At 40.8% G+C, this 27948-nt stretch overlaps 1 protein-coding gene across 2 annotated transcripts; it reads right to left on the bottom strand.

Annotated features, from left to right (window-relative positions):
• MOSPD1 (motile sperm domain containing 1) lies at positions 1–27948 on the bottom strand. Of its 2 annotated transcripts, NM_001131839.1 has the most exon segments (6): positions 1–1569; positions 3864–4025; positions 9187–9404; positions 11468–11543; positions 11659–11913; positions 27800–27858. In NM_001131839.1, coding segments are annotated over 5 exon segments (642 nt in total). In that variant the 5' UTR covers positions 11813–11913; positions 27800–27858; the 3' UTR covers positions 1–1537.

A 27948-nucleotide genomic window follows, 5' to 3' on the forward strand; every position in this document is an offset into this window, starting at 1 on the left:
TGAAGCTCAGGTCTCCATTTGTTTATTTTTTAAAGTAATTTCTGTTCTTTACAATGTGTTATTACACACACACACGTATGTGCACTTGCACACACGTGCACACACAGGACTTGAGATGGAGAAACAAGAATAGCCTCCACACATAATTTTTACAAAGTTCAAAGTAGATTACATTTATGTGCTTTTCATTCATTACACAATGTACAGACATGATCCGTTTAATGACTTAGGCTCCTCACATGGTTAAACAGTGAGGATTTCCTATGGAAGAGTAGACATAGAAGTTTTTAGAAGCAGAGACTGTTTTCTGCAAAAACCAACCTCAGGCATACATTTGTGTTTACATATATTCCTTGAGAATACTACAGTAGCAGTGCATAAGTTCATTCTGTAAAAAGATCTGAAAGATGATTTTCAAGAGACTCAATACATTGTGCTTTCAGGTAAAAATCCTTAGACAAAAGATCAGTTACTATGAAAATAACAGTTAAAACTGCATATGTGTTAGAGATCAGAAGAGGCTATAAAGAAATGTAAATAGTTGTGCTTAGGGGACTTTTTTGGCAAAGTTGTCTTAATAATAAATAAAAACTTAAAAAAAAGTCTCAGTGACTGATATAAAATAGACACAGCTATCAAGAGTTTCTTACACTTGGCTTAGAGTTTAAAGGTGAAAAATCATCTCCACATAAATCATCTGGTATCTGGTAATCCCAGTCTGGGTAAGTCAGGCAGGGAGGGGCTTGGAAGAAAAGATAAAGTGATTTTTCCTTCCTATTAACACAAAGCATTAAGCAGAGGTAAAGCCAGGGTGAACCAACTAATTAAACAGATGCCTACCTTCCTTTAGAACTCTTAGACCAAAGAGAGAGAGGTCACTCTACCTCTATTAGATTTTTTTATAAAACCCCTATGATTCTTGGTGTCTGGACCACAACCCATTCTGTAATTCACAAGATTAATTAAATATGTCCTCTCTTCTGTGAGACCCTAGGATAAGCATGATCCCTTAGTACTTTATGCTTTGTTTGCCCTCTACACATTAATGGTAAAACACTTATTTTTAGAAACACCATGGCAACCATTTATAATGATAGAGGGCAAGGTATAATTAACATAATAACGCTGATGTTTGTAGCTAGGGAATAAATGTCATTTTAGTTTTAGGCCGGTCAGTTTGCTCTTTTAGTCCTGTAACTTCGAAGCATACATGACCCCTAGCAATCAAAGTGAATTAGAAAAAAAGGTGAGAAAATAACAAATGTTTTAAAGTTTCTTGCACAACAGGTATAGGTATAAAAAGAATTTCTTCAAATAATTTCCTAGGTGTCACTCAGAAGCATCCTTGCTGTCTGTAAAATAATGTTCTGCAGTCCTTCAAATTAAATTATAATTTAAAATATATATTATACATTTGCAATTATTTGAAATCATTCAATAGTTTGCTGCATGTTAATGGAGTGAAATAGAGATAAAAGGCAGTCCACATTCATATTTTCAAGACAGATTTACTTCAGAAGTCAATTGAAATCCTTGCTCATGTTCTAAGTATGGCCATTGTGATAAGACCTGAAAGAAGAAAAATGGAGAACAGTTAAAGATATGCATCTAACAGAATCTTTCATTCAATAAGCAATTGTTTGGACCTCAATGAACAAATAAAACATAGCACATAGGCAGGCACTCTACCAAGAACTCAAAGTCAATTTGAATTTTGTTGATATCATAAAGAAGAAATCCAATTTATAGCAATGGGCAGTCACTGGAGAGATTTAATTAAATCACTAATGTCTGGCCATAGCAAATCTATCAATCAAACATACCTCCTACTTTATCCAGTCACATCAAACATAATAATAGCAGATGTGCCATTTTAAAGCATGGGTAAAGCCAGTGGACTTTGTTAACAGAAGCATCAAGAGTCTACCTGTATCCCAGGGCCCTAGCGCCACAAAGAGACAGAGGCATGGCATTCCTACTTTGCTTCTCTCTTTTGAAGAGAGAATATATAAAATATAAAATAATAATAAGAATATGCTCAGTCCTAAATGAAGGATGATGAAAGTGTGATTAAAAAAAAAAAAAGTACAGAGGAGGAGGATAATCACATGGGACTGGGGCAGTCAGAAAAGTTGCCCCTAATGATAAAAAGCTGCTTTAAAAGATGGACAGGGGCTAGGCATGGTGGCTTATGCCTGTAATGCCAGCACTTTGGGAGGCCGGGGCAGGTGGATCACACGAGGTCAGGAGTTCAAGACAAGCCTGGCCAACATGGCAAAACCCCGTCTCTACTAAAAATACAAAAATTAGCCAGGTGTGGTGGCAAGCATCTGTAATCCCAGCTACTTGGGAAGCTGAGGCAGGAGAATCCCCTGAACTGGGGAGGCGGAGGTTGCAGTGAGCCGAGATCCAGCCAGCCACTGCCCTCCAGCCTGGGTGACAGAGCGAGACTTTATCTCAAAAAAAAAAAAAGATGGACAGGAAAGAGAGAATGAGGAGATGGGCAGGCATTTCAGGTGAGGGAATGGCATGAGTAAGGGCCTGGAGAACCGGGCCGCTAGAAGACCTTTTCCAGAATGAGTGAATAATCTAAAAGGCTTTATGCAGTGATTTACAGAAGGAAGCAGCTAGACAAAATTGGCTCAGAGAGGTCTCAGATTGTGGAGAGTCTTAAATGCCAAACTATGGCACTGAAGGTTATATACTTCATCCTATGGATTATGGGGAACCACTGAAGGTTTCTGACTAGGGGGTGGTCGTGAGAGCAAAAGAGAAATTAATCTGACAACATGATGGATGGTTGGCGGAGGGAATGAACGGGGAAAAGAAATAGGGAGGGAAGGAACAAAGACAGAAGGGAGAGAGACAATCAAGAAGATGATTTCAAAATAAAAAAGAGATAGCGGCCAGGCGTCGTGGCTCACGCCTGTAATCCTAGCACTTTGGGAGGCCGAGTTGGGCGGATCACCTGAGGTCAGGAGTTCGAGACCACCCTGACCAACATGGAGAAACCCCGTCTCTACTAAAAATACAAAATTAGCCTGGTGTGGTGGCGCATGCCTGTAATCCCAGCTACTCAGGAGGCTGAGGCAGGAGAATTGCTTGAACCTGGGAGGTGGGGCTTGCAGTGAGCCGAGATTGCAACATTGCACTCCAGCCTGGGCAACAAGAGCGAAACTCCGTCTCTAAATAAATAAATAAATAAATAAATAAGAGAAAGCACATATGCCAGGGAATACTGAAAAGAGTTGGCATCTAAGCAAAGGTGAGACGAGAACATGAGGAAAGTCATTAATCACCAGAGTACTAATCCTCGACACATGGAAGGTACGGAATAAATATTTGTTCAATTGAAACAATTAACTCTAAGATTTCAAGCCAGGATGACTGAAATAGTGAATCAACAGGAAATAAGGGAATTGGTTTAAAGAGAAAGGTTCTGAACATGGTGCCTTCAAAAGTAAAGAAAAAATAATAATAAAAGAGAAACGTTCACAATATTAAACAAGGCTGCATTGTTCATCTTTATCACTGTATGTACTTTGTCTGTTTCCCTAGGAGCAATTCCTAAAAGTAGAAATGCTGTATCATGGAATGCATGCGTTTTACATTTTATACATGTTTTATGCCATTGTTAAGTCAGCAAAAGGAAAATAATTGAATACAGTATCAGGTACTAGACAAATAAGCTAAAAAGAACTAAGTGTGAGTTAAAAAAGTCTTCAAAGTCACCTGACCTCAATATGCTCTTGAAGCATTTCTTTACCTGTTCTTTGGGGGAAAAAAAAAATCAAACCACCACCACCCTACCACACACATAAAGCCCTACACATATGTCCCAAATGCATCTTTAAAACCCTTACCTAAGATATAAGCAGCCACTAATTTTTGATTCACACTTAAGTGGAGGTAGAGAGGCACCAGCGATTCCACATCCCCCAGTGTAGGCAGCATCAGGGCTGCAATGCACACCACTCCCAGGAAGACAGTTAGTAAACTAGGTCCTGAGGATACAGCTCTGTTTTCTGTAAAAAGACAAAAATCCCTAAGCTTCCTTCTAAAAACTTTAAGACAAAAGTTCCTTCACATACACTGGCCGCCACAGACCAGGATTCTGATTTTGTCTAACTTCTCCGATTGTTTCCCCATCATTTTTATCCGTCTGAGAGTTAACTGCTGGGCTGATGTGGAAGCCCATGTCTTAACTGGTCTGAATAATTGCAGGATGGAATGCCGACGTGGCATTGTGAGGTAGTGAGTTCTTACTGAAAGGTGGTCACCAACTCCCCCGACCATCCCACCCTAGTCAGCAGAAAGTATTCAAGCATGTATCATCAATATATGCACATTTTAAAATTGTATGCACAAGTTCTGTACTGTTATGCTTAATATAAAACATACAAATAGATTTTTGGAAGAATGTGCTAAAAATAAATATAAATTGAAGTTCTGATACTTTCTTCCAGTACCCCAGTGGCTTGCCTGTGTATATTCAATTTGAGCCTGCCACACTAGACCTCCACTACCTTTTGGGAATATTTTAAGGCGCTCCCCAGATAGGTTTGATCCTAATAACTGTACATCCCGCTATCAATTTTGAAAATGTCAAGGAACCAAAAGTGTTTCCCTCTGCTCTAACCCATTTATAGCAAAGAAGAAAACAGCAGAAACAGTATCTGGCAAATACACTAAGTGAAATAAGCCAGTCACAGAAGGACAAATACTGCATGATTCCACTTACACAGGAAATCTAAAATAGTCAAACTCATAGAAGCAGAGAGCAAAATGGGTGGTTGCCAGGGGCTGGAGGAGGAGGATAATGCAAATTGCTAATCAATGAGCATAGGTCTCAATTATGTAAACTGAGTGAGTCCTAGAAATCTACTCGACAATTGTTCCTACATTTAACCAATATTTTATTGTACACAAACATTCATTAAGAGAGTAGATCTCATGTTAAATGTTCCTAAAATAAAATTCTAAAAGATTTTTTTAAAAGGCTGGGTACGGTGGCTCACGCCTGTAATCCCAGCACTTTGGGAGGCCAAGATGGGTGGACCATGAGGTCAGGGGTTTGAGAACAGCCTGGCCAACATGGTGAAACCCCATCTCTACTAAAAATACAAAAATTAGCCAGGTGTGGTGGCACGCACCTGTAGTCCCAGCTACTCAGGAGGCTGAGGGAGGAGAATTGCTTGAACTCGGGAGGTGGAGGTTGCAGTGAGCCTAGACTGCACCATTGCACTTCAGCCTGGGTGACAGAGCAAGACTCTGTCTCAAAAAAAAAAAAAAAAAAAAAAAGATTAAAAATGTTATCAGACCTGCTATTCTACTGTTCTGGCTCTATGTGTATATAGTATACATACCCATATTTTTAAGAAACCCAATAACAGCATTTTCTGTCATACGGCTTTTCCCACTACCTTTCCTTTCATTAAAAGGAATAGCCAACAGCAACACAATCTTTGTGTTTCATTAATGAAATAATGCTGTTCATTTGTTCATTCTATTATTAAATGGAACTTTTCTAAATTATTAATACCTTAGCTGTTGTGTGGAGTTTAACTGAACTTCATCAGAGCCAGAGAGGTGAAAACAAATTCAAATTTTATAGTAATTATTGCTTGGAATGAAACAATAGCAGAAATACCTAAAAGAAAAACCCCAAGTCTTGTTTCAGTTAACAGAGTACCTTTATAGTTATCTCTGTTGCAAGGATGAATTCTCAAAGAAAACAGTTATTTATGACAAGTACGCCATTCACTGCAAACCCACAATAAAGATAATTTCAAATAATTTTTAGTATTTAGAGAACATTTAGTATTTAGAGAAATTTGGAATTATTAGTATTCAAAAAACATTTGCATAAATGGTTGAAATTTTTCAAAATGGAAAAAGCTTTTTTCCCCCCAGTACTACAGGATCGTTGTAAAATATGTTATAAAGATATAGAAAACGTAAATGTTCCTCCATAATTCCACCCTCCTAGAGCTAACACTGTTAACAGCTTGGTATATCCTTTCAGATTTTACAAATGCCCATATAAACATGTAGAAGAATCTTTTACATAAATAAGGCCATATTATACATACTGTTATATAACTGTTTTTTTTTCCTTACTTAGAAATATATTTGAAGCTCTTTCTATGACAATGTATAAGCATTCATCATTCTATCAGATCCTTGTAAATGTCTGCCTGGCACACTATCTTATGAGTATTTATAATTTAATCAATTCCCATTTGATGGAATTTTCGGTTATTTTCAATTTTTTAATATTATAAACAATAATTAAGACCATAATTTTCTTAAGCCAGAGGGCACTGACTCAAACATTATAGCACAGACATAGCAGTTCATTAATAATGTAATTAAGACAAACCCACTAAGATTCAGATGTATCTTTTAAAATGGCTTTTTAATAACCTGAGCTCTAGCATTTTATGAAAGTATACTTTGTAGGTTTCCCTTAACAGTTAAATTTCTGTTGAATGAAAAAAACTCACAAAATATACTCACAAAATGTACTTATGCACATAGGCAAGGTCTGGAAAGTAACATGGAACACTTACATAAGCAGATTTGTTAAGTGTGTGAGATTACAGGTACATTTTCTTATGTTATTGCTATATGTGTTTTATACAATAAACTTAAATTTTTTTCTCGTTTTTACTGACTTTCAATATATTTCAAAATCCAAATTTTTCATAAGGTAGCCATCAACAATTTTCCTGCTAAAAGTGAGTCTCACAACACTGTTGTACCTCTAATACTTTAATAATATGCATTTGTTGAAATATTCTCTAAGCTAAGGACTTGTAAAAGTAATGACATTTCAAAGCCTCCCCAAAACAATCTCAATTAATTTTCAACATTTTAGTTCAGAAAAACTTAAAAACTACACATAAATTCCTGTAAATTTAATAGACAGGAGACTAAATCAGTCATCATGATACTCTATTAAAGAAGAAAACTTTACTCAACTTACTTCCAGGTAATTAGGCACATTGGGGTAACTACCCATAAACGGGACATGTTGGCCAGGACTGTGAATGGGGCTCTGCTGTGGTATCACCTTTCCTCTGAACAGCTGTCATAGCCATGAAAACCTTGTAAGCCGAAACAAAACAAAACCATTCCCACAGACCCTTACCAGACCTGAAGTCCAGCCTTCCTAGCTCAGCCCATTTACAAGTTCATTATGTAACTTCTCTGTGCCAGGCCCTGTGCTAGGTGCTGAGGATATAATATTACTAGGAAAAGTGCCTGCCTTCATTGAGCTTCCTTACAGGAATGGATTAGATCTTTTTTTTCCCCCAAAACAGAGATAACCATGTGTTATGCTAGCATCATCTATCCTCATTCATCTGCCTACTCCAATTTTACAATTAGAAAAATTCTCTAACATACTTTAGATACCAAGGTTTGTTAGAAAACTAAAATGAGGCCGGGTGCGGGAGCTCAGGCCTGTAATCCCAGTACTTTAGGAGGCTGAGGCAGGAGGATTGCTTGAGGCTAGGTAAGACGAGCCTGGGCAACATAGCGAGACCCTGGGTGTGGTGACAAGCACCTGTAGTCCCAGCTACTCGGGAGGCTGAGGCAGGAGGATTACTTGAATCCAGGAGTTGGAGGCTGCAGAGAACTATGATGGCACCACTGCACTCTAGCCTGGGCGATAGAGAGAAACCCTTTCTCAAAAAATAAAAAATAAAACAAAATAAGACAATACATACTTTAATTATTTAGCCTTTTAGCATGATCTTCACCTGAATTTTAATAAATTTAAAAGTAAAAGGAATAAAGTTCTTCTTACATATATTTACATACACATATACCCCTAAATCTTACTCCTTATTATTCTTGGTTATTAAACCAATCTGTTAAATACAAAACTGAACTTCAAAGACCATTTTAAATTACAAGTGTAACTTCAAAAAACAAATACAAATTAAATGGCCTTCCTTGTACTAGAGGAAGCATTTTAAAAAGGGAATCTTGCATTTCATAACCACGTTAACTTTACAATATTGATCTGACAAAGTGACACTGGACAAAGGTTCTCTTTCAGCTTCAAAAGATGAAAAGCTGGTCCTGTCAGTTGATAATAGTTGCTGAGAATAAAACAATCCACTATAGGTTGGTGCAAAAGTAATTGCGGATTTTGCAATTAAAAGTAATGGCAAAAATCGCAATTGCTTTTGCACCAACCTAATAGCTACTACCTAGTCACTAGTCCTGGTATTACCAGAAAATCTAGATGGTCCCTAATGGACTAGGAAGAAACTCTTGGCTACAGTAAATCAAAGAGGCACTACTCCCTGTTATTGAAATAAACATCCTAAAATGAACAAACTGATAAGAATGAATGTAACAGCAAGTAGATTTTTTTAATCCTTCATAAAATGTTGCAATTTCAAGGACAGCTGCTATCATATTCATGTACCAGTATCACCATCAAAAAGTTTCCAGTTTCCCTGGTTTTCTACGGAAAATTTTATCTTCCTCCTATTACAACAGGTTTAGGAGGAGATAATGAGAAGTTAAGAAGACGGGATAATGACGTCCAAAGAGTTGAATATGAGGGTAGTGTCAATGTTGAAAGAATATATCATAACACTTCTGAATATCTAAGCTGGAAGGAAATGAGGGCTGGAGAGGGATTCAATTAATAGCCCACAGGGGATATTATAATCTACTTAGTTTAATTAACTTCAACTTTAATGAGATTTTTTTTTCCAAAATAATATGAACAGTGCACTAAGCTTGGCCTATTGCCAAACACAATCTCTCTCTTCCTTGGAACTAATTAAATGAGAAAGGATATAGGAAAGTCATGGAAACAAAAGTATAGAACTGCCAAATTGTACTAGCTTCATAAAGTATGGTGCCTGCAGTCTTAGATATATTTATGTTTATGTTTAAATACAGATACATTTAAAAGGCTACAGCAACATCTACCCTCTCCTTACAGCCTGGTCCAGTGAGGGGTATTCCCTGCTCTCGAAGTCCACCTCCGGGCTTCTTATTCTACTTCAGGTGCCTGATTCTCTAGGTTCAGTTTTGAAGTAGTTGACCATGTTTGAAGCGGTAGGTGATTTTTCTAGTAATTATTCTTAGCTGCCTGATTATTTTAAAGTTAATAATGTGTAAGACCTCAAAAGGGCTTTAAAAACAACCCAAAACTACCTGGTTGAAACGACTGCTCAAAAAATAAACTTTCAGTTAAATGTTCCTTTATTCTTTTTTCCTCTTCTTCCTTTTGTTGTTCTTTTGCTGATGGGAGAAGAGTAGCAACAACCTCTTTTCTTCCCAAAGCCTTCCTTTGGCTTTGCTCAGAAACTTGGAGACGGAATTTGTCTATTACACCATAGTGACACGATCGAACATCTCGATGACGAATCACACTGAAAACAGCAAACATAACAAATGCTGTTTAGATTTCTGGGGGCCGGCCAAACAGAATGCAGTGAGATATTTTAATACACTTAAACAATATTAACTGACTACAACCAAATACTCAAAACCAGAAATTTGCTAAGATGTTAAAAAATCACAGTATAACCCAAAAGAAATGAGTAATTCGGAAACACTGGATGAAAGCACATAATCTAAAACATAGAATAAAAGTCTTAAGCAAAAAAATAACAGGTAAAGAAAATTCCTTTTTGGTCAGGCACAGTGGCTCACACCTGTAATCCCAGCACTTTGGGAGGTTGAGGCCTGGAGTTTGAGACCAGCCTATGCAACAGAGACCCTGTCTCTACAAAAAAAATTTAAAAATTAACTGGCTTGGTGGCGTGCGTGTAGTCCTAGCTACTTGGGAGGCTGAGGTAGGAAGATCCCTTAAGCCCAAGAGGTTGAGGCTGCACTAAGCTATGATCGCTGCCATAGCAAGAGAGCAAGACTCTGTCTTATTTAAAAAAAAAAAAAAAAAAAAAAAAAAAAGGAAAGAAAAAGAAAATTCTCTTTAGCAATCACATTTTTTTTTTCTGGATAACTCAGCGCAGCAACATTTACTAAATAGGAATACATGCAACTGTTTATTCCCCACAAACATCTCATAAATTTCTATTGCTACTTACTTATTGTTTAGGCAACAAACCTCACCCTACACTTAAAATTGAATTCCATGTATGCAGGTAGAAACAAGCAATCAAATAAGTAAGTAATCCACTATTACCAGTGCAACAGAAGGCCAATAATACACCTCTACTTCTCTAAAGAGAAAAGAGTATACAGCACTGTAATTTTATTTTACTTTTTGAGACGGAGTTTCACTTTTGTTGCCCAGGCTGGAACGCAATTGTGTGGTCTCGGCTCACTGCAACCTCTGCCTTCTGGGTTCAAGCAATTCTCCTGCCTCAGCCTCCCAAGTAGCTGGGATTACAGGCACCTGTCACCATGCCCAGCTATTTTTTTTTTTTTTTGTATTTTTAGTAGAGATGGGGTTTCACCATGTTGGCCAGGCTGGTCTTGAACTCCTGACTTCAGGTGATCCTCCCACCTCAGCCTCCCAAAGTGCTGGGATTACAGGCGTGAGCCATTGCACCCAGCCAAGCACTGTAATTCTTATGAGTTTTCTGCAATTCCATTTATTTTATTTTGTTCTTACTAGGGAACACAAAACAATTAGGTCAAAGTAACACATTTATTTGGCAAGAGACTACATTTCTTTGTAATAGCTCTTGCTCATTGTGTACTGAATGAAAATTTTTAAAAATGTGTAAAAACGTTCTCAAAAATACATCATTTTATGGCTTTGAGCTTGTGAAAAAGTATTTAAAAGAAAAGAATTCTGCTTCTCATTCTCACAGAAGATTTAAACAAATACAGTGTACTTGGTAGCTTAAATTAAGGGCTGGTCAATGGATCCATCTGGTCACCACTAGTTCCAAAATAAAAATTAAATATGAACAGCTTGAACAATCATTTAACTGATACTCTAAGATGAAATTATCTGGAAGAGCTCAAATAATATTTTACAGATGAGTGGTTACACAACTGCTTCCTGTTTATATAGATTAACTTCCAGGCTTTTAGTTGAATCACTTCAGATGAACTTATATTACCATTGTTCTTAGACTGTAGTATTACAGTTTTCCAAATGTCACCATAATAGCAGTATGTTCCAAAGAAAGCTAAATCCCCTATTATAGCTGGAGAAATTTAAAGGAATAAGTCAGAACTTTACCTTTATAAGCATCCCTGGTATGACTAAAACCACAACAATGAGAAAATGTTCATGGAGATACTAACATATACATGAGCTCCAACGTAATGAAATATTATTAAGTATTTGACCGAATCTCTTAGAAACAACTTCGATAGACAAACTTTCGGCAAAAATTCAAAATATAATAAATGCCTATGTGAGAACAGCTTCAAGAAAATATCTTTTTTTTTTCAAGTTAAAAACATAAATATTAACACACTTAAAACGTGTTACCAGGAATTGATCTTGACTTACATATCCACACAACACTGAGGCTTTACTGCACCTGCAGCATCAACGACAACATACTTATTTGGAGTAGTACACAAAACTGAAAGAAAAAGTCACAATGGCCATTAGTGTTTTTTTTTTTTTTATTAGTTTCTACAAGTAAAAAATTAGTAGGGACCAGTTAAAAACCCAGAAAATAGAGCTAGGAGACTCACCTTTGAACTTTAAGGCAAACTCATAGGGATTGTACAGTGTCAACACTTGCTTATGTGTTGACTGATCATCTGCATAAAATATGAGCTCCGTGGGGAACACGAAAACAGGAAGATTTCCTTCCACTAACTCTGGTTGTCTTTTTTGTTGATGCATTGGCACTGAATCCCCCTTGCTGCAGTTTCTGTTTTTACAGTCTCAGATCTATTTTGGACTTTTCTTAGATTCAGTTAAAAACTCCAAAGCATTTTGGCAATCTAGAAATAGAAGGAGAAAGCGAGAAGAAAAGTGAATGATCCCAATTTTCATTAATCTATAGCCCCTACACAAAAAGTATATTTAGCATGCATTAAAATAGGCCCCTAAATCGGCCAGGTGCAGTAGCTCATGCCTGTAATCCCAGTACTTTGGGAGGTCGAGGCAGGCATATCACTTGAGGTCAGGAGTTCCAGACCAGCCTGGCTAATGTGGTGAAATGCTGTCTCTACTAAAAATACAAAATACAAAAATACAAAATTAAAAATACAAAAATTAGCTGGGTGTGGTGACATGACTGTAGTCTCAGCTACTCAGGAGGCTGAGGCAGGAGAATTGCTTGAACCTGGGAGGTAAAGGTTGCAGTGACCCGAGATCACACTGCTGCACTCCAGCCTGGGCTACAGAGGGAGACTCCGACTCAAAAAAATGTCCCCAAATCACTTAAACATGCCTTTTGACTTTTTCCCTTGACTTACTTATATAGCTTTTACCAAATTATGCAAAGAAGTTTATACATGCTCCTTTCACATTGAGGATTTCAACCTATGATTAATAATCTAAATACTCAAAGGAATAAAGAAGTCTTTCTCAAATTAATGACCCCCTTTCAAAGAGGTGAGATCAAAGGGATATCGCTCTTTTTAAACCTCAGATTTTTTAAAAAGTAGAATTAAGTATCGTCACAACTGATTTTGCATGAGTCCAGCAGAATTCTTAAAGACTAAAAAATAAACACAAAGTAAGTTTCCATGATTTCTGGAGAAAACCATGAGAATCACTTTTACACTCATGTCAACAATACTTTATTTAGTGCCTTCTTGGCAGCATGGGTGGGAGAGTTCTTTTAATCTTTTTTCTACTGAAACCAGAAACAAGCTAAAACGTCTTGAAAGGAGGCCGAATGACCACACATGCTAAGCAGTCCTTGGAATTTTTTTATGAAAATGTGAAGTCAGTAAGTAGGGCTTTGGCATGTGAGTGGCACTGTGCCTCTCCCTCCTACATCAAGTACACATGCTTTGTGAGAGCTATTCTCCAACTTCAGAGGCTTTTTTGGATTCCCTCTGGGTTCCTGAATATGTTCCAGATAGCTATAACTGACAGAAGTCTGAATGCCTGATAAGCGTGATGTTTCTGTAGTTATTTCCTAATCTCATTTTAATCAATATTCTTATTTACCAAGCACACCAAGTGTGCCCTTTTTTTTTTTTAAGAGACAGGGTCTCCCTATGTTGCCCTGGTTGGATTTGAACTCCTGGCCTCAAGCAATCCTCCTGCCTCAGCCTCCAGAGTAGCTGGGACTACAGGCGTGCCCCCACAATTGAAACATAGCTTTTAAAAATAAAATGCATGCTGGTGCGCTGCACCCACTAACTTGTCATCTAGCATTAGGTATATCTCCCAATGCTATCTCATGTATACATATGTAACTAACCTGCACATTGTGCACATGTACCCTAAAACTTAAAGTATAATAATAATAAAAAATAAAATAAAATAAAATAAAAATAAAATGCAAAAGCTAAAATGTACAATCAGAGAAAATATCTGATTTTTACCCCGTAGATCACACCTTTAAAATAGACTATAAGCCATTTAACAGTTTCAAGTCCAGGTTCTCATACATTCGAAGAGAAATAAAACAAATGAATGAATAATTTGGTTTTACCAGCTATTGAGGCTTGTATGCTCTGATTCTGATAGAGGCCTTTCCAACTTCTATCAAATAGGAGCTATATAGTCATGTATGCAAATGTTTATTCTTTTCTTTCAGCTGGACATCTATTATATGCCAAGAACTATGTCAGAAGCTGAGCAGAGATACAAAGATGAATAATGCACAGGCTCTACTCTCAAGAAGTTCAAGTCTAATTGACAAGCAAAAATATTGAAGCTACTTCTATTATAATAGATGCTTATAAGGATACCATGGTATACATGGTGCTAGAGAATCAGAAGACTACATAAATAATTCTACCTGTAAGAAAGGCCAGGAGTTGGCCGGGCGCAGTGGCTCACACCTGTAATCCCAGCACTTTGGGAGGCTGAGGCGGGCGGATCACTTGAGGTCAGGAAGTTGAGACTAGCCTGGCCAACATGGTGAAGCCCCGTCTCTACTAAAAATACAAAAATTAGCCAGGCATGGTGGCGGGTGCCTGTAATCCCAGCTACTTGGGAGGCTGAGGCAGGAGAACCACTTGAACCCGGGAGGCAGAGGTTGCAGTGAGCCAAGATCACACCACTGCACTCCAGCCTAGGTGACAGAGCAAGACTCTATCTCAAAAAGAAGAAAGGCCAGGAGTTGATATGTGAGGTGGTCTTTGAAGAAAAGAAGGGTACACACTTAAGTGTTGAGGGGAGAGCATTCAGACCAAGGGAACAACAAAGGCACAGAAACATGAAGGTAAAAAGGAAGGCACTTAATGCATAGGCTGCTTCAGATAATCATTCCACTTTATTTCCATACTTTATAGCATGAATGTAATTAACAACAGTGTCAGATGTGTTTTTTTTTTTTGACTGAGCTGAAAGTGCCTATCAACATTTTCTTAGTAAAGATATCTAACATTTGTATAATCATAACACATTATAAACTTTTTATTAATTATATAGACTGAACGAATTAATAAACTGTATGTAAAGCTCTTGAATAACACTAAAGGCCAGGCAATGTTCTAAGTGTTTGTTATTATTATTATTTAATTATGAAGAGACCAGACTGAGACAAAAACAAGGTTGAAGCCTGGCGCCATGGTGGCTCACGCCTGTAATCCCAGCACTTTGGGAGGCCGAGGCGGACGGATCACCTGATGTCGGGAGTTTGAGACCAGCCTGACCAACATGGAGAAACCCCATCTCTACTAAAAATACAAAATTAGCCACGCGTGGTGGCGGGCACCTGTAGTCCCAGCTACGCGGGAGGCTAAGGCAGGAGAATTGCTTGAACCCGGGAGGCGGAGGTTGCAGTGAGCCGAGATCGCTGGGCAACAAGAGTGAAATTCCGTCTCATAAATAAATAAATAAATAAAACAAAAAACCAAAGTTGACAGGCCTCCTGCCTCCTAGTCCAGTATTCTTTCCACTATACTGTCTGTCCACTTCAAATAAATACAACTAAGGCTAGATGCGGTGGCTCATGCCTGTAATCCAAGCACTTTGGGAATCCAAGGTGGGAGGATTTATTGAGCCCAGGAGTTCAAAATCATCCTGGGCAATATGGCAAAATCCTGTCTCTACAAAGAATACAAAAATTAGCTGGGGGCGGTGGTACATGCCTGTAGTCCCAGCTACTCAGGGGGCTGAGGTGGGAGGATCATCTGAGTCCAGGGACATTGAGGCTACACTGAGCCATGACCACGCCACTGCACTCCAGCCTGGGTAACAAACTGAAATTTTGTCTCGAAAAAAGAAAATAAAATAAAACAGAACTAAGATTATCAAGTTCCTGGGTTTATACAACAACAACAACAACAACAACTAAGATTATTCTAAAAGGCTTCCGATTAAATAATTCTAATTTTGCATTTTTATTTCTTCTACTCAAAAGCATACACATTTCTATTGGGATAATGTGCTCTCAGAAGTTTGATGTGTTCTCTTTTTTTTTTTCAATAAAAAATGGTAAGCTGTATAATTACTATCTTAGGAAGCATTAGGAAGAGAACATCCAAATTTGGTATCACAAAATTATATGCACCATCTCATTCTAAAACTCTGTCGAGATGAGGATTAATTTAGGATAAAAGGTGGTATCTCTGATTTGTGGAGGACAGATTAATCAATAAATGTTGGCTAAATCAGGTATCTATCTAGAAAAAAAATAATTTATCTTTCACTCCTTAATCAGGGAAAATTCTAAACAGATAAAAGCTTTTTTAAAAAAGTAAAATTAAAAAATAATAATAAAGCCATAAATACTCTAGAAGAAACAATGAGAAAAACAAATAAACAAAAAAACCTCAGGCTTTCTAACAATGATGTAAAAACAGAAACCAAAGTGTTTTTTTTCACTTAGAAATTGTCCCTGGCTGGGCGTAGTGGCTCACGCCTTTAATCCTAGTGCTTTGGGAGGCTGAGGTGGGCGGATCACCTGAGGTCAGGAGTTCGAGACCAGCCTGACCAACATAGTGAAACTCCGTCTCTATTAAACATACTAAAATTAGCCAGGCGTGGTGGCGTGTGCCTGTAGTCCCAGCTACTTGGGAGGCTGAGGCAGGAGAATCACTGAAACCCAGCAGGTGGAGCTTGCAGTGAGCCAAGATCGCACCACTGCACTCCACCCTGGGTGACAGAGTGAGACTCCATCTCAAAAAAAAAAAAAAAGAAAGAAAAAGAAACTGTTCCTGAAGGCTGGGCTCGGTGGCTCACGCCTGTAATCCCAACACTTTGGGAGGCCAAGGCAGGCAGATCACGAGGTCAGGAGTTTGAGACCAGCCTGGCTAACATGGTGAAACCCCGTCTCTACTAAAAATACAAACATTAGCCAGGCATAGTGGCGTGCGCCTGTAATCCCAGCTACTCGGGAGGCTGAAACAGAGAATTGCTTGAACCTAGGAGATGGAAGTCGCAGTGAGCCGAGATTGTGCCACTGCACTCCAGCCTGGGCAACAGAACAATAATCTGTCTTGGGAAAAAAACAAACAAACAAATGAAAAACTGTTCCTGAAGACAGAAACAAACAAAAAATTATAAATTCATCTGTATAACTTTTTAAACTCTGCATGGCAAAAAAACTTTATAAGCAAAGCCAAAAGAACATTTGCAATTCATATCACAGGCAATAGTTTCCCTACTATATGGACGGCCTACAAATTACTGAGAAAAAGACAACTCAATATAAAAGTATATTAAATTATTGTTTGCCAATTAAAACTAAAACAAAAAATTAGTAAACTATAATACTTCATAGAAAAGGGACATAGAAATTGTCCTTGAACTTACAAAAGGATGTTTAACCTCACTCACAGCAAAGGAAATCCAAACTAAAGCAATACTATGACACAATTTTTTACCTGTCCCATTAGTAAAACTCAAATTTTGATAGCATATGATGGGAACGATCAAGCATGTGCTTACATTGCTTGTGGGGAAGTGAATTGGCATAACCATTACATGTGCCAAAATTAAATGCACATAGTCTCAGTTCCAGAGATTGTACGTCTAGAGATTTATCTGGCATATATATTCCCCTTTTTGTGTGAAGTCATGTAGGTGAAAGGTTTCTCTGCAGTGCTGAGGGTTAAATGATTTATGTGAAACAATATGAAACAGAACTTGGCACCCAGTAAGAGCTAGTTTTTTGTTGTTAATAGCAAAAGACTGGAAACAAGCCAGGCGAGGTGGCTCACACCTGTAATCTTAGCGCGTTGGGAGGCCAAGGTGGGCGGATCACCTGAGTTCAGGAGTTCGAGACCGGCCTGACCAACATGGTGAAACTCCGTCTGTACTAAACATACTAAAATTAGCCAGGCGTGGTGGTGCACACCTGTAATCCCAGCTACTAGGGAGGCTGAGGCAGGAGAATCACTTAAACCCGGGAGGCGGAGGTTGCAGTGAGCCAAGATCATGCCACTGCACTCCAACCTGGGAGACAGAGTGAGACTCCATCTGAAAAAAAAAAAAAAAGAAGATTGGAAACAGCCCAACTGTCCATTAAAAGAGGATTCATTAAATAAAGTACAGTCTATCCATTCATTGGGATACCAGATATCAAGAGGAGACTGTGTAGTTGGAGATGGACTGATCTTCAAGAGGTAGTGTTAAGTGAGAAATGCAAGGAGAGGTGCAGTGTGTAACGCATGCTGCCATTTGTATAAAAAGGGAGATAAGGCTGGGTGCGGTGGCTCACGCCTGTAATCCCAGCACTTTGGGAGGCCAAGGCGGGCAGATCATGAGGTCAGAAGATCGAGACCATCCTGGCTAACACAGTGAAACCCTGTCTCTACTAAAAATACAAAAAAAAAAAAAAAATACACCACGCCAGGCGTGGTGGCAGGCGCCTGTAGTCCCAGCTACTCGGGAGGCTGAGGCAGGAGAATGGCGTGAACCCGGGAGGCAGAGCTTGCAGTGAGCCGAGGTTGCGCCACTGCACTCCAGCCTGGGCGAGAGAGAGAGACTCTGTCTCAAAAAGAAAAAAAAAAGGGAGATAAGAATATGTAAACCTATTGTCTTGGGTATGGGTGAAATTCTTTGGAAGGATATCCACGTTTGTCCCTGGAGAGAGAAATGGGGGTGGGAGGAATTTTTCTCTGGATATCCTTTTGTATCTTTTGAATTCTGAAATCTTTGAATACTTATTAAAAAAAAAAACGAATACTTTAAAAAAAAAAAACAAATTAAGTAACAACTCTACTAGGGCCTACTTTGAAAAAGGTGCCTGTTTTGAAACACAAGAGGGAATTTAGAAACAATGTGAAAAATCTCTGTTAACTGTATTTTCTAGTTTATAATCCTCTAAAAACATATTGAACACCTTAAACTATGGGCTAAATAGAATAATTTTGATTATTTAAAATAATTTACATGCAACAGAAACATAATGAGAAAAAGATTTAAGATAACTTGCAAACTTAAGAACATGTATAACTCTAATGTGAAACTATTTGTTTTAAAAGAGTATGAAATCGTTCATAAATCTGACTGGGAAGTCAAAATTAACCACACAGACAAATGCTAAACTCTTGGTTCTAACTTTAAGAAGAAGTTAGTCAACAGAGGTCAAAGTAGAAATTTTACTTTTACTATCTTTGAATAATGGCATAGTAGAAATTCTTTTTCATTTCAAAGCTTTCTCTTTGTGAGTTGAACATGTACACATTTTCCCATGAATCATGAATAGGCTATCTCCTTGTTACTATGAAAGAAGTGTTTAATAATTTTTGAGCAGTTTACTATTATTTCTTTTCCTATCTCTGTTCCCATTGATCACTTTTTTTTTTTTTTTTTTTTGAGACGGAGTTTCGCTCTTGTTGCCCAGGCTGGAGTGCAATGTCACGATCTTGGCTCACCACAACCTCTGCCTCCCGGGTTCAAGCGATTCTCGTGCCTCAGCCTCCTGAGTAGCTGGGATTAGAGGTGCACGCCACCACGCCTGGCTAATTTTTTTTTTTTTTGGATTTTTGTAGAGACGGGGTTTTACCATGCTGGCCAGGCTGGTCTTGAACTCCTGACCTCGTGATCCGCCCACCTCGGCCTCCGAAAGTGGTGGGATTCCAGGCGTGAGCCACTGCGCCCAGCTTATCTTGGCTAAGATATAAATTGTGCCCTAAATGCCAACCAGTGGATATTAGGGAAGAATTAGCACCAGGTCAACAGAGCAATATTAGCAACTGTGCCAATGAACATAAGATGTAACACCTGCCTTGAATTGATAGTTTTCTGGAGACTAACACTTTCTCTTTGCTGCAGTCCATATTACAAAATGATAAAGTGCAAAAATCCAGGGGACAGATTATATACTAAACTGGTAAAAACTTATTGCAAATCGGTTTATGAGGTTGCTTTCCAAAAGTCAAGTGCACACCAAGTCAGAGTTAGTTGGTTCCCACTTTTCTCATTTGACAGATGTGGGAAGCAGGCCCAGGATGGTTAAGAGACTTATCCAAGGTTGCACAGGGTATTGGTGGCAGAACTCTGGTCTCCAGGCTTACACTTCCTTATACAGTCATCCCTTCTATGTCTCAATTAAGTCCTGCCTCGGCCTGGCACGGTGGCTCACGCCTGTAATCCCAGCACTTTGGGAGGCTGAGGCGGGCGGGATCACCTGAGGTCAAGAGTTCAAGACCAGCCTGGCCATTATGGTGAAACCCCGTCTGTACTAAAATACGAAAATTAGCTGGGCATGGTGGTGCATGCCTGTAATTCCAGCTACTCAGGAGGCTGAGGCAGGAGAATTGCTTGAATCCGGGAGGTGGAGGTTGCATTGAGCCGAGATCACACTACTGCACCCCAGCCTGAGCAACAGAGCGAAACTCCATCTCAAAAAAATAAAAAAAAAAAAGTCCTGCCTCCCTGATGCTGACTACCACACATGCCCTAATCTGTAGCAATTGTCCCTGCTTATCAAGAAGATCAGAGTTCTCAAAGGATGATCCAAAATTCAAGTCACAACTAAGTCTGCATTATCTTCATTTGTGTTTCCTTTTCAGTTTTATAAAGAAAAATCAAGAGACAATTTCACTTACTGAGTGGCACACACTATTTTCCTGATGATGAAACAGCTATAGTTGTCAGGAACTATTCATCAGGGCATTAATAACGAAGGTTTGCTGCATTCTTCCTCTCTGGACAGCAAAATTTTACCCATTTTTCAAAACCTAATTCAAATTCCCCTTCCCTGGCTGGGCACAGTGGCTCACACCTGTAATCCCAGCACTTTGAGAGGCCGAGGCAGGCAGATCACTTGAGGCCAGGAGTTCGAGACCAGCCTGGCCAACATGGCGAAACCCCATCTCTACTAAAAATACAAAAAAAATTAGCTGGGCGTGGTAGTACACACATGTAATCCTAGCTACTCGGGAGGCTGAGGCGGGAGAATTGCTTGAACCAGGGAGACGGAGGTTGCACCCAGGCTGGAGTGCATCGGCACGATCTCAGCTCACTGCAGCCTCAAATTCCTGGGCTCAAGTGATTCTTCCACCTCAGCCTCCCAAGTAGCTGGGATCACAGGCATATGCCACCACTCCTCGCTAATGTTTTTAAAAATTTTATGTAGAGACAGGGTCTCCCTATGTTGTCCAGGCTGGTCTTGAACTCCTGAACTGAAGCAATCCTCCCACCTTGGCCTCCCAAAGTGCTGAGATTACAGGCATGAGTCACTGCACCCAGCCAGAATGGAATATTTTGACATTTGTTTTGTGTGCATTAATTTTGACTCCTTAGTTAGATTTTAGGTATAATGCCATATTGTTGTTTGGTGGGATGCTTTTGTTTTTTGCACCCCTCACAGGCCCAAGGTCAGTGCTGGGCACTTAGCAGATAGCTAAAAGCTTATCAGTTATCCTACAGATGTCTACTAATAACTGTCTCCTCCACTGAGGAACATTCCCCCCACCACTCGCCCGTCATAGCTGAACACACTTTGTCTATACAAGACAAGCAAGGGATCCTAATTAGAGGAGCAGTAAATCTTAAGTGGCTGCTCACCATGGGTTGGGGTAAGAGGAGAGCAGAGAGAATCAGCACTCCCAGTTACCTCTCTTCCCCTCTTCTCCCCTCCCCTCCTTCTGTTTCCCTCTGATTTTCCCTGGCTCTTCAGTGCCTAACTGTGCCAGCAAGCATTTAGAAATCTGAGGCTCCAATACACTTCTGACCTCACAGGCAGAGAGCACAGCTGAGATCTGGTGATACAGGAAACTGTCTTGTCTTCCTCCCCTGTACCAAAGGCACAGAAAAACAATCCTGAATGAAATAATAAAGAAAACCTTATGTGTGCACACCACCTTGTGACCAGTTTGCAAACTACTTTGACACAAAAAGAAGCATAAACACTGAGATATTCACATATGCCTGCCACTACCATCAATCCAAGGAGACCAGCACCCCAAAGTATGATGGTTTTCTCCATTTTCCTCACGTTGCATTGACCAGAGGAATGAAAAGATAAGACTTTGAGACAAACAGGAATCCATTTTACCCCATAGATACAAAACTTAGAGACCGTTAAGGAGCACTGAAACCACTTTCATAGCATTTTCTCATTTGCACCCCGCAACCTGTTTTTAGAAAGAGGAGGCTGCAGGCCGGGCGCGGTGGCTCACGCCTGTAATCCTAGCACTTTGGGAGGCCGAGGCAGGCGGATCACAAGGTCAGGAGATCGAGACCATCCTGGCTAACACAGTGAAACCCCATCTCTACTAAAAATACAAAAAATTAGCCGGGCGTGGTGGTGCGGGCGCCTGTAGTCCCAGCTACTCGGGAGGCTGAGGCAGGAGAATGGCGTGAACCCGGGAGGCGGAGCTTGCAGTGAGCCGAGATCTGCCACTGCACTCCAGCCTGGGCGACAGAACGAGACTCATTCTCAAAAAAGAAAAAAGAAAGAAAGAGGAGGCTGCAAGAAGCAAGTGAAATAAGTGGATGGAAGTTTGAAAACAGTTAAGGATGATTCAAAGTACAGCCTTCACCCAGAAACTGGTGACCCATCTGCTTGGTCACAGTGTACCAGCTACTTAACTATCTCTCCCTGGCTCTTGCTGTTTACTCTGATTAAGGTTCCCAGCTCCACCTTCAGGTCAGCTCCCTTTTATCTGGGCACAGGGGCTATCTCCTTCTTCCATACTCTGTGCAATCCTTGCCAATGACCAACTAAATACTAAATCGTTAAGAGCGATGTTATTTTCCTTTAGTCTCACTAGCATTAAAACCTCCTTCCCTCCCACTTCATAAACTCAGTTGGCCTCCTCTGAATTCCCAGTAGTGTTTATTAGGGTTTTTAATTGCTGGCATTTTCCTAAAGTCATAACAAGTGACGTTCTAATGTTTACTTTCTACTTTAATGTTCATTGCTTAATATTTGGCACTTTTGTTTTTATATATTTTCTAGATTTTTGGTATGCTTTGCTATTTTAACTAATGGGATTGACTGCTATAAATAATATGTAGTGATTGGCTATTCTATATTCAAGATTTAAAAGTTGAGTAGTATACATTTTAAGATTTTTAAAAAAAGAATACCCTAATGTCTCTTTGAAAACAATTCATATTTTCAAATGTGTTATTTACAACCCGGTTATAATTAATGTGTTGTTTCCATGTTTTACAACATATCAGTATGTCCTCATTTCAAGATGCGCAATTCTCAAAGCAAAATCCATATTATATGATTATATATATATATGTTGCTACATGTAACACTCAGAAGTTTTAGAATCACAAATTCATGGCCGGGCGCGGTGACTCACGCCTATAATCCCAGCACTTTGGGAGGCCGAGGTGGGCAGGATCACCTGAGGTTAGGAGTTCAAGACCAACCTGGCCAACATGGCGAATCCCCATCTCTACTAAAAATACAAAAATGAGCTGGGCATGGTGGCGGGCGCCTGTAATCCCAGCTACTTGGGAGGCTGAGGCAAGAGAATCACTTGAGCCCAGAAGGCGGAGGTTGCAGTGAGCCAAGATCGCACCACTGCACTCCAGCCTGGGCAACAGAGCGAGACTCTGTCTCAAAAAAAAAAAAAAAATCACAGATTCACTCAACAAACATTTCCTGAGCACTTATTATATACGAGGCACTGTGCTAGGGAATATGGAGACAAGGTGAAAAGATATGATGTGAGCAGCATTAAACTGCTGATAGATATAAAGTGCTCTGGGAGCATAAAGAAAGTGATCATCTGCCTTAAGGCTAGTCTGCAGTAGAAGTGGAGGGCTGGGTGAATTCCAGGAAGAATGTGTGTAGAAGCATGAAAGGGATGCTTAAAATGAGCTTTGGCACTGCATATGGCTAAAAATAGCAAATATGGGGAGAGGGGCAAGTTTCGGCTAGAAAGGTAAGTTAGAGGCAGATTGTGCAAGATTTTGTGAACATTTGGGGGTTTAGACTTGATTCCCTATGCCAGTGGTTCTGGCTTGTTAGAAACACAAATTCTTGGTTCTCACTCTAGACCTACTGAATCAGAAATTCTGGGATTGGGGCCCAGCCATCTGTTTTCACAAGTCTTCCAGGTGATTCCGATCCACACTAAACTTTGAGAACCATTGCTGCAGGCAATAGGAAACCACTTAAGGATTTTTCTTTTTTAAATATAGGGACAAGGTCTCGCTATGTTGCCCAGGCTGGTCTTGAACTCCTGGCCTCAAGCAACCTTCCTGCCTTGGCCTCCCAAAGCACTGGGGTTACAAGTGTAACCTACATTTTGCCTGGCCTTAAGGATTTTAAGCACAGAACTGACCAATTAAGATTTGAAGTTGGAGAGGGGTTGCCATTGACCATTCAAGCACAACACCTGACTCCTGAGTAGTTACCATAAAAAATTAAAAAACTGTTGAATGAATGTGGCATGCAGAAATGACAAGGGCCTAGGCTAAGGCTGCAGGAATGGAGAAGAAACAGATTTTAGAGATGTTTTACATGTGACCCAATTCAACCAGGTGACTAGGATATATCCATACAAAGGTGTAACTGAAATGGTTTTTATATAAAAGAAACCTGTAATTGTGTGGAATATATTGACTGCTAGGCTTGAAAAAAGTGGTCCTTATAGAACCTGGAAAAAGGGGAAGTCAAGAGCAAGTTCTTTTGTGTTTCCATATAGTCAATAGCAAAGCTTGCCTTGGCTTGTACATGAGTCTTCTGGTCTGTTTGGCAGTTCTCCTTCTCACTGAGAGTTAGCAAATTGCCATTCATGCTCATAGAAATCTTTTGAGTTTGGTTGGTGTGAATCAATCAGTGAGACTGACAATTTCTTGATGTGCCAATGAAATTTTGAACCTGGAAAAGCTGAAAACCAGACATTGGTTCTGGTGATCTAACCAAGGTACTGCTAAAGTAAGACACTGCTAGAGCCTTCCTTTTTAAAAAAAATTCTAACTTCATCACTAATAACGTAGTCTGCCTAATTCAGGAAGAACCTGGAATGAGTAAAAGAATCAGACTTTGTTTTCTGCCCTGAAGGTCAAGAAAGTCAACTGAAGCTGTTATTTCTAATTTTGGAGGCAGGATTTAGCTGAGGCCATCTTCAATTTCCCAATGAAAAGAGGTATAGGTCAACCTATATGGTTAATATACCTAATGAGAATTTTGCAGGGTGCAATTCCTATTTCTTTTTCTTTTCTTTTTGAGACAGAGTTTCGCTCTTGTTGCCCAGGCTGGAGTGCAATGGTGCCATCTTGGCTCACCGCAACCTCTGCTCCTGGATTCGAGCGATTTGCCTGCCTCCACCTTCTGAGTAGCTGGGATTACAGGCATGCGCCCCACACCTGGCTAATTTTGTATTTTTAGTAGAGACGGGGTTTCTCCATGTTGGTCAGGCTGGTCTCGAACTCCCAACCTCAGGTGATCCGCCTGCCTCGGCCTCACAAAGCTCTGGGATTACAGGTGCCTGCCACCATGCCCAGCTAATTTTTCTATTTTTAGTAGAGATGAGGTTTTGCCATGTTGGCCAGGCTGGTCTTGAACTCCCTCAGGTGATCCACCTGTCTCGGCCTCCCAAAGTGCTGAGATTACAGGTGTGAGCCACCACTCCCCACTTTTTTTTTCTTTTTGAGACAGGGTCTCCCTCTGTCACCCAGGCTGGAGTGCAGTGGCATGGCCTCAGCTTAATGCAGCCTTGATCTCCCGGGTTCAAGCAATCTTCCCACCTCAGCCTCTCAAGTAGCTGGGACCACAGGTGCCAAGCCACCATGTCCAGCTAATTAAAAAAAAATTGGCCAGGCATGGTGGCTCATGCCTGTAATCCCAGCACTTTGGGAGGCCGAGGCAGGTAGATCACGAGGTCAGGAGATCGAGACCATCCTGGCTAACACGGTGAAACCCCGTCTCTACTAAAAATACAAAAAATTAACTGGGCCTGGTGGCAGGCGCCTGTAGTCCCAGGTATTCGGGAGGCTGAGGCAGGAGAATGGCATGAACCCAAGAGGCAGAGTTTGCAGTGAGCCGAGATTGTGCCACTGCATACTCCAGCCTGGGTGACAGAGATTCCGTCTCAAAAAAAAAAAAAAAAAATTTTGGCCAGGCACAGTGGATCACGCCCGTAATCCCAGCACTTTGGGAGGCCGAGGTGGGCAGATCACCTGAGGTCAGGAGTTCGAGACCAGCCTGGCCAACATTGGGAAATCTCTACTAAAAATACAAAATAAAGTTGGCTGGGCATGGTGGCTCACGCCTGTAATCATAGCACTTTGGGAGGCCGAGGTGGGCAGATCACTTGAGGTCAGGAGTTCGAGACCAGCCTGGTAGACATGGTGAAACCCTGTCTCCACTAAACATACAAAAAGTAGCTGGGCATGGTGGTGCACTCCTGTAATCCCAGCTACTCAGGAGGCTGAGGTGGGAGATCGCTTGAGCCCAGGAGGCAAAGGTTGCAGTGAGCTGAGATTGCACCACTGCACTATAGCCTGGGTGACAGAGCAAGACCCTGTCTCAAAAAACATATATATTTTTGTAGACATGTAAAATGTCTATATATTCCATTTTAAACTTCTTTAAAAACAGAAAAAGAATAGCAGCAAATTACTTTATTGACCTATTAGGGAATGGAATAGCTTCTCTGATCATTTCTTAACTGTTAGTTTTCAGAAAATGGAGTTAAATGTAAAAGCTCTTTAAGAAAAGAAAAATAAAACACTTGGGAAGCAAATGTACGTAAACAATTTAAGGAAGAAGCATGCATTGTTTTACAAGCTATTTGTTCTATTGTCTATTTTTGCCTATAAAGGAGTAACTTTATACTGAATATTGTCCATTACATTTAATTATATATTATTAATACATGTATGGAGAATCTATCACAGCTATCCCTTACAGAGTTGAAAAATTCCAAAATTTCAACTCTCCTAGTATTTAGGTATACCTGTTGTTTTAAGAGTTCAAGAAATGCTTCAGAAACTAGTTTAATCTCGCATCCTGATTGGGTATGTAGACGTGAACAACTTGAAAGACACATTTGGCCGTTTCCTGTTTTCCAAACTTCCCACTACCAACCATAAGTGTAATCTAAAAGTTGGTATCCACTCCATATTCAATATCCTGTATATAGTCTTTTCTAGGCAAAGAGATTTTCCAGTACTCAGAGTAAGTGTGGACAAGATATTCACCAAGAATATTAAATCCCATGTGTGCCTAGCCTGAAAAAGTAGACTTTCTCCTTTCTGTCTGGAATTCACATTAAGAATGCAATGCACTCCAAAAGAACAGGACTGCTTTTTAGGAAAGATCCAAAGGACCCAATTTTTCACGTTTGAGTCCTCTTCTTATCTCCCTCAAAGGTCAATTTTCACTTAGCATTTGTCCTCTCGTTCCCCGACGTGAGATCTCTCAGATTCTACTGGGGCAGATCTGCTACTTCAGCCGGAGAGGGCAGATGTCAATTACTTTCTTTCAAAGGGGGAAACCGCAGAACATTGATTAAGGGGAGGAGGGCTGGACAGGGAGTACAAAATGGACTGTCCTAGGACTTCAGCTCCACCTGATTGGGGCCCAGCCTTCCCAGCCCTCGTCCCCACACCGGTCGCTCCATGTGAAACCGGTCATGTGAGCCTGTTTACAGCAGAGCAGCTGGTGCAACCATCAAGATCCGTGCAGAGGTCCAGGGAGGGGGAAGGATACAAGCCACGCACCCCCTACACCCTACCCCATTTTTCCAAGAAGGCGTTCGCTCTCCCCTCCCCGCCTCTCCACCCTACTTTCATCTCCCTCCAGGCAAAGAGCAGAGCTGAGGCTATCCCGGGACGCCTCGCTCCAACCCTGCCGATTTCCTTCCAGTTGCTCGCTGGGGCAACCGGCTAGGCTAGAGGAAGGGCGAGGACGGTGTCACCCCAAACGGGGAGTCAACTTCCCTCCCCCAGCCGTCCTCGGTGCGTCCACCGAAGAGTTGTCCCTAGAGCCGCATCCCCGGGGCAACCGAACTCCGTCGGGCAGGCACCGAGAGGCTCCCGAGCCTGCCTTTGCCCGGGCAGGAGCGAGCCACACACCAGCTGGCCAGACCCCGGGGCCGGGCGCCGCGGGCGGCGGAGCCACCACCAGTCACACACGGGACAGGAAAGGATCCCCTCCGTCTCCTCCCCGCCGCCCACCCGCATCCCGGCGCCGCGGAGCCCCGCTGTCAATCACAGAGCCAAGCTCCGGCTGTGGGGATGGGTCATTCTTCGGCGGGGGGCTCTCAGCCACGTAACTTCCACATTTTCCCGAAGTCAGAGGAAGTGGGTGACGGGACGGTGGGGGACTCTCACCTCGGCAACACCGGCTTCCTCGGAAAGCAGCTGCGACTGCTCCTCCGCTCCTTTGTCAGCGTCTCTAGGCTGCACTGCCTGCTGGGATACCGGAGGACTCAAATGCCACCTCTCTCCGCCCTCGAGGATGAGCCGCGGCTCGGGGGTGG

This window comes from Pongo abelii, chromosome X, assembly GCF_028885655.2.
Source record: "Pongo abelii isolate AG06213 chromosome X, NHGRI_mPonAbe1-v2.0_pri, whole genome shotgun sequence".
Classification (NCBI taxonomy): domain Eukaryota; kingdom Metazoa; phylum Chordata; class Mammalia; order Primates; family Hominidae; genus Pongo; species Pongo abelii.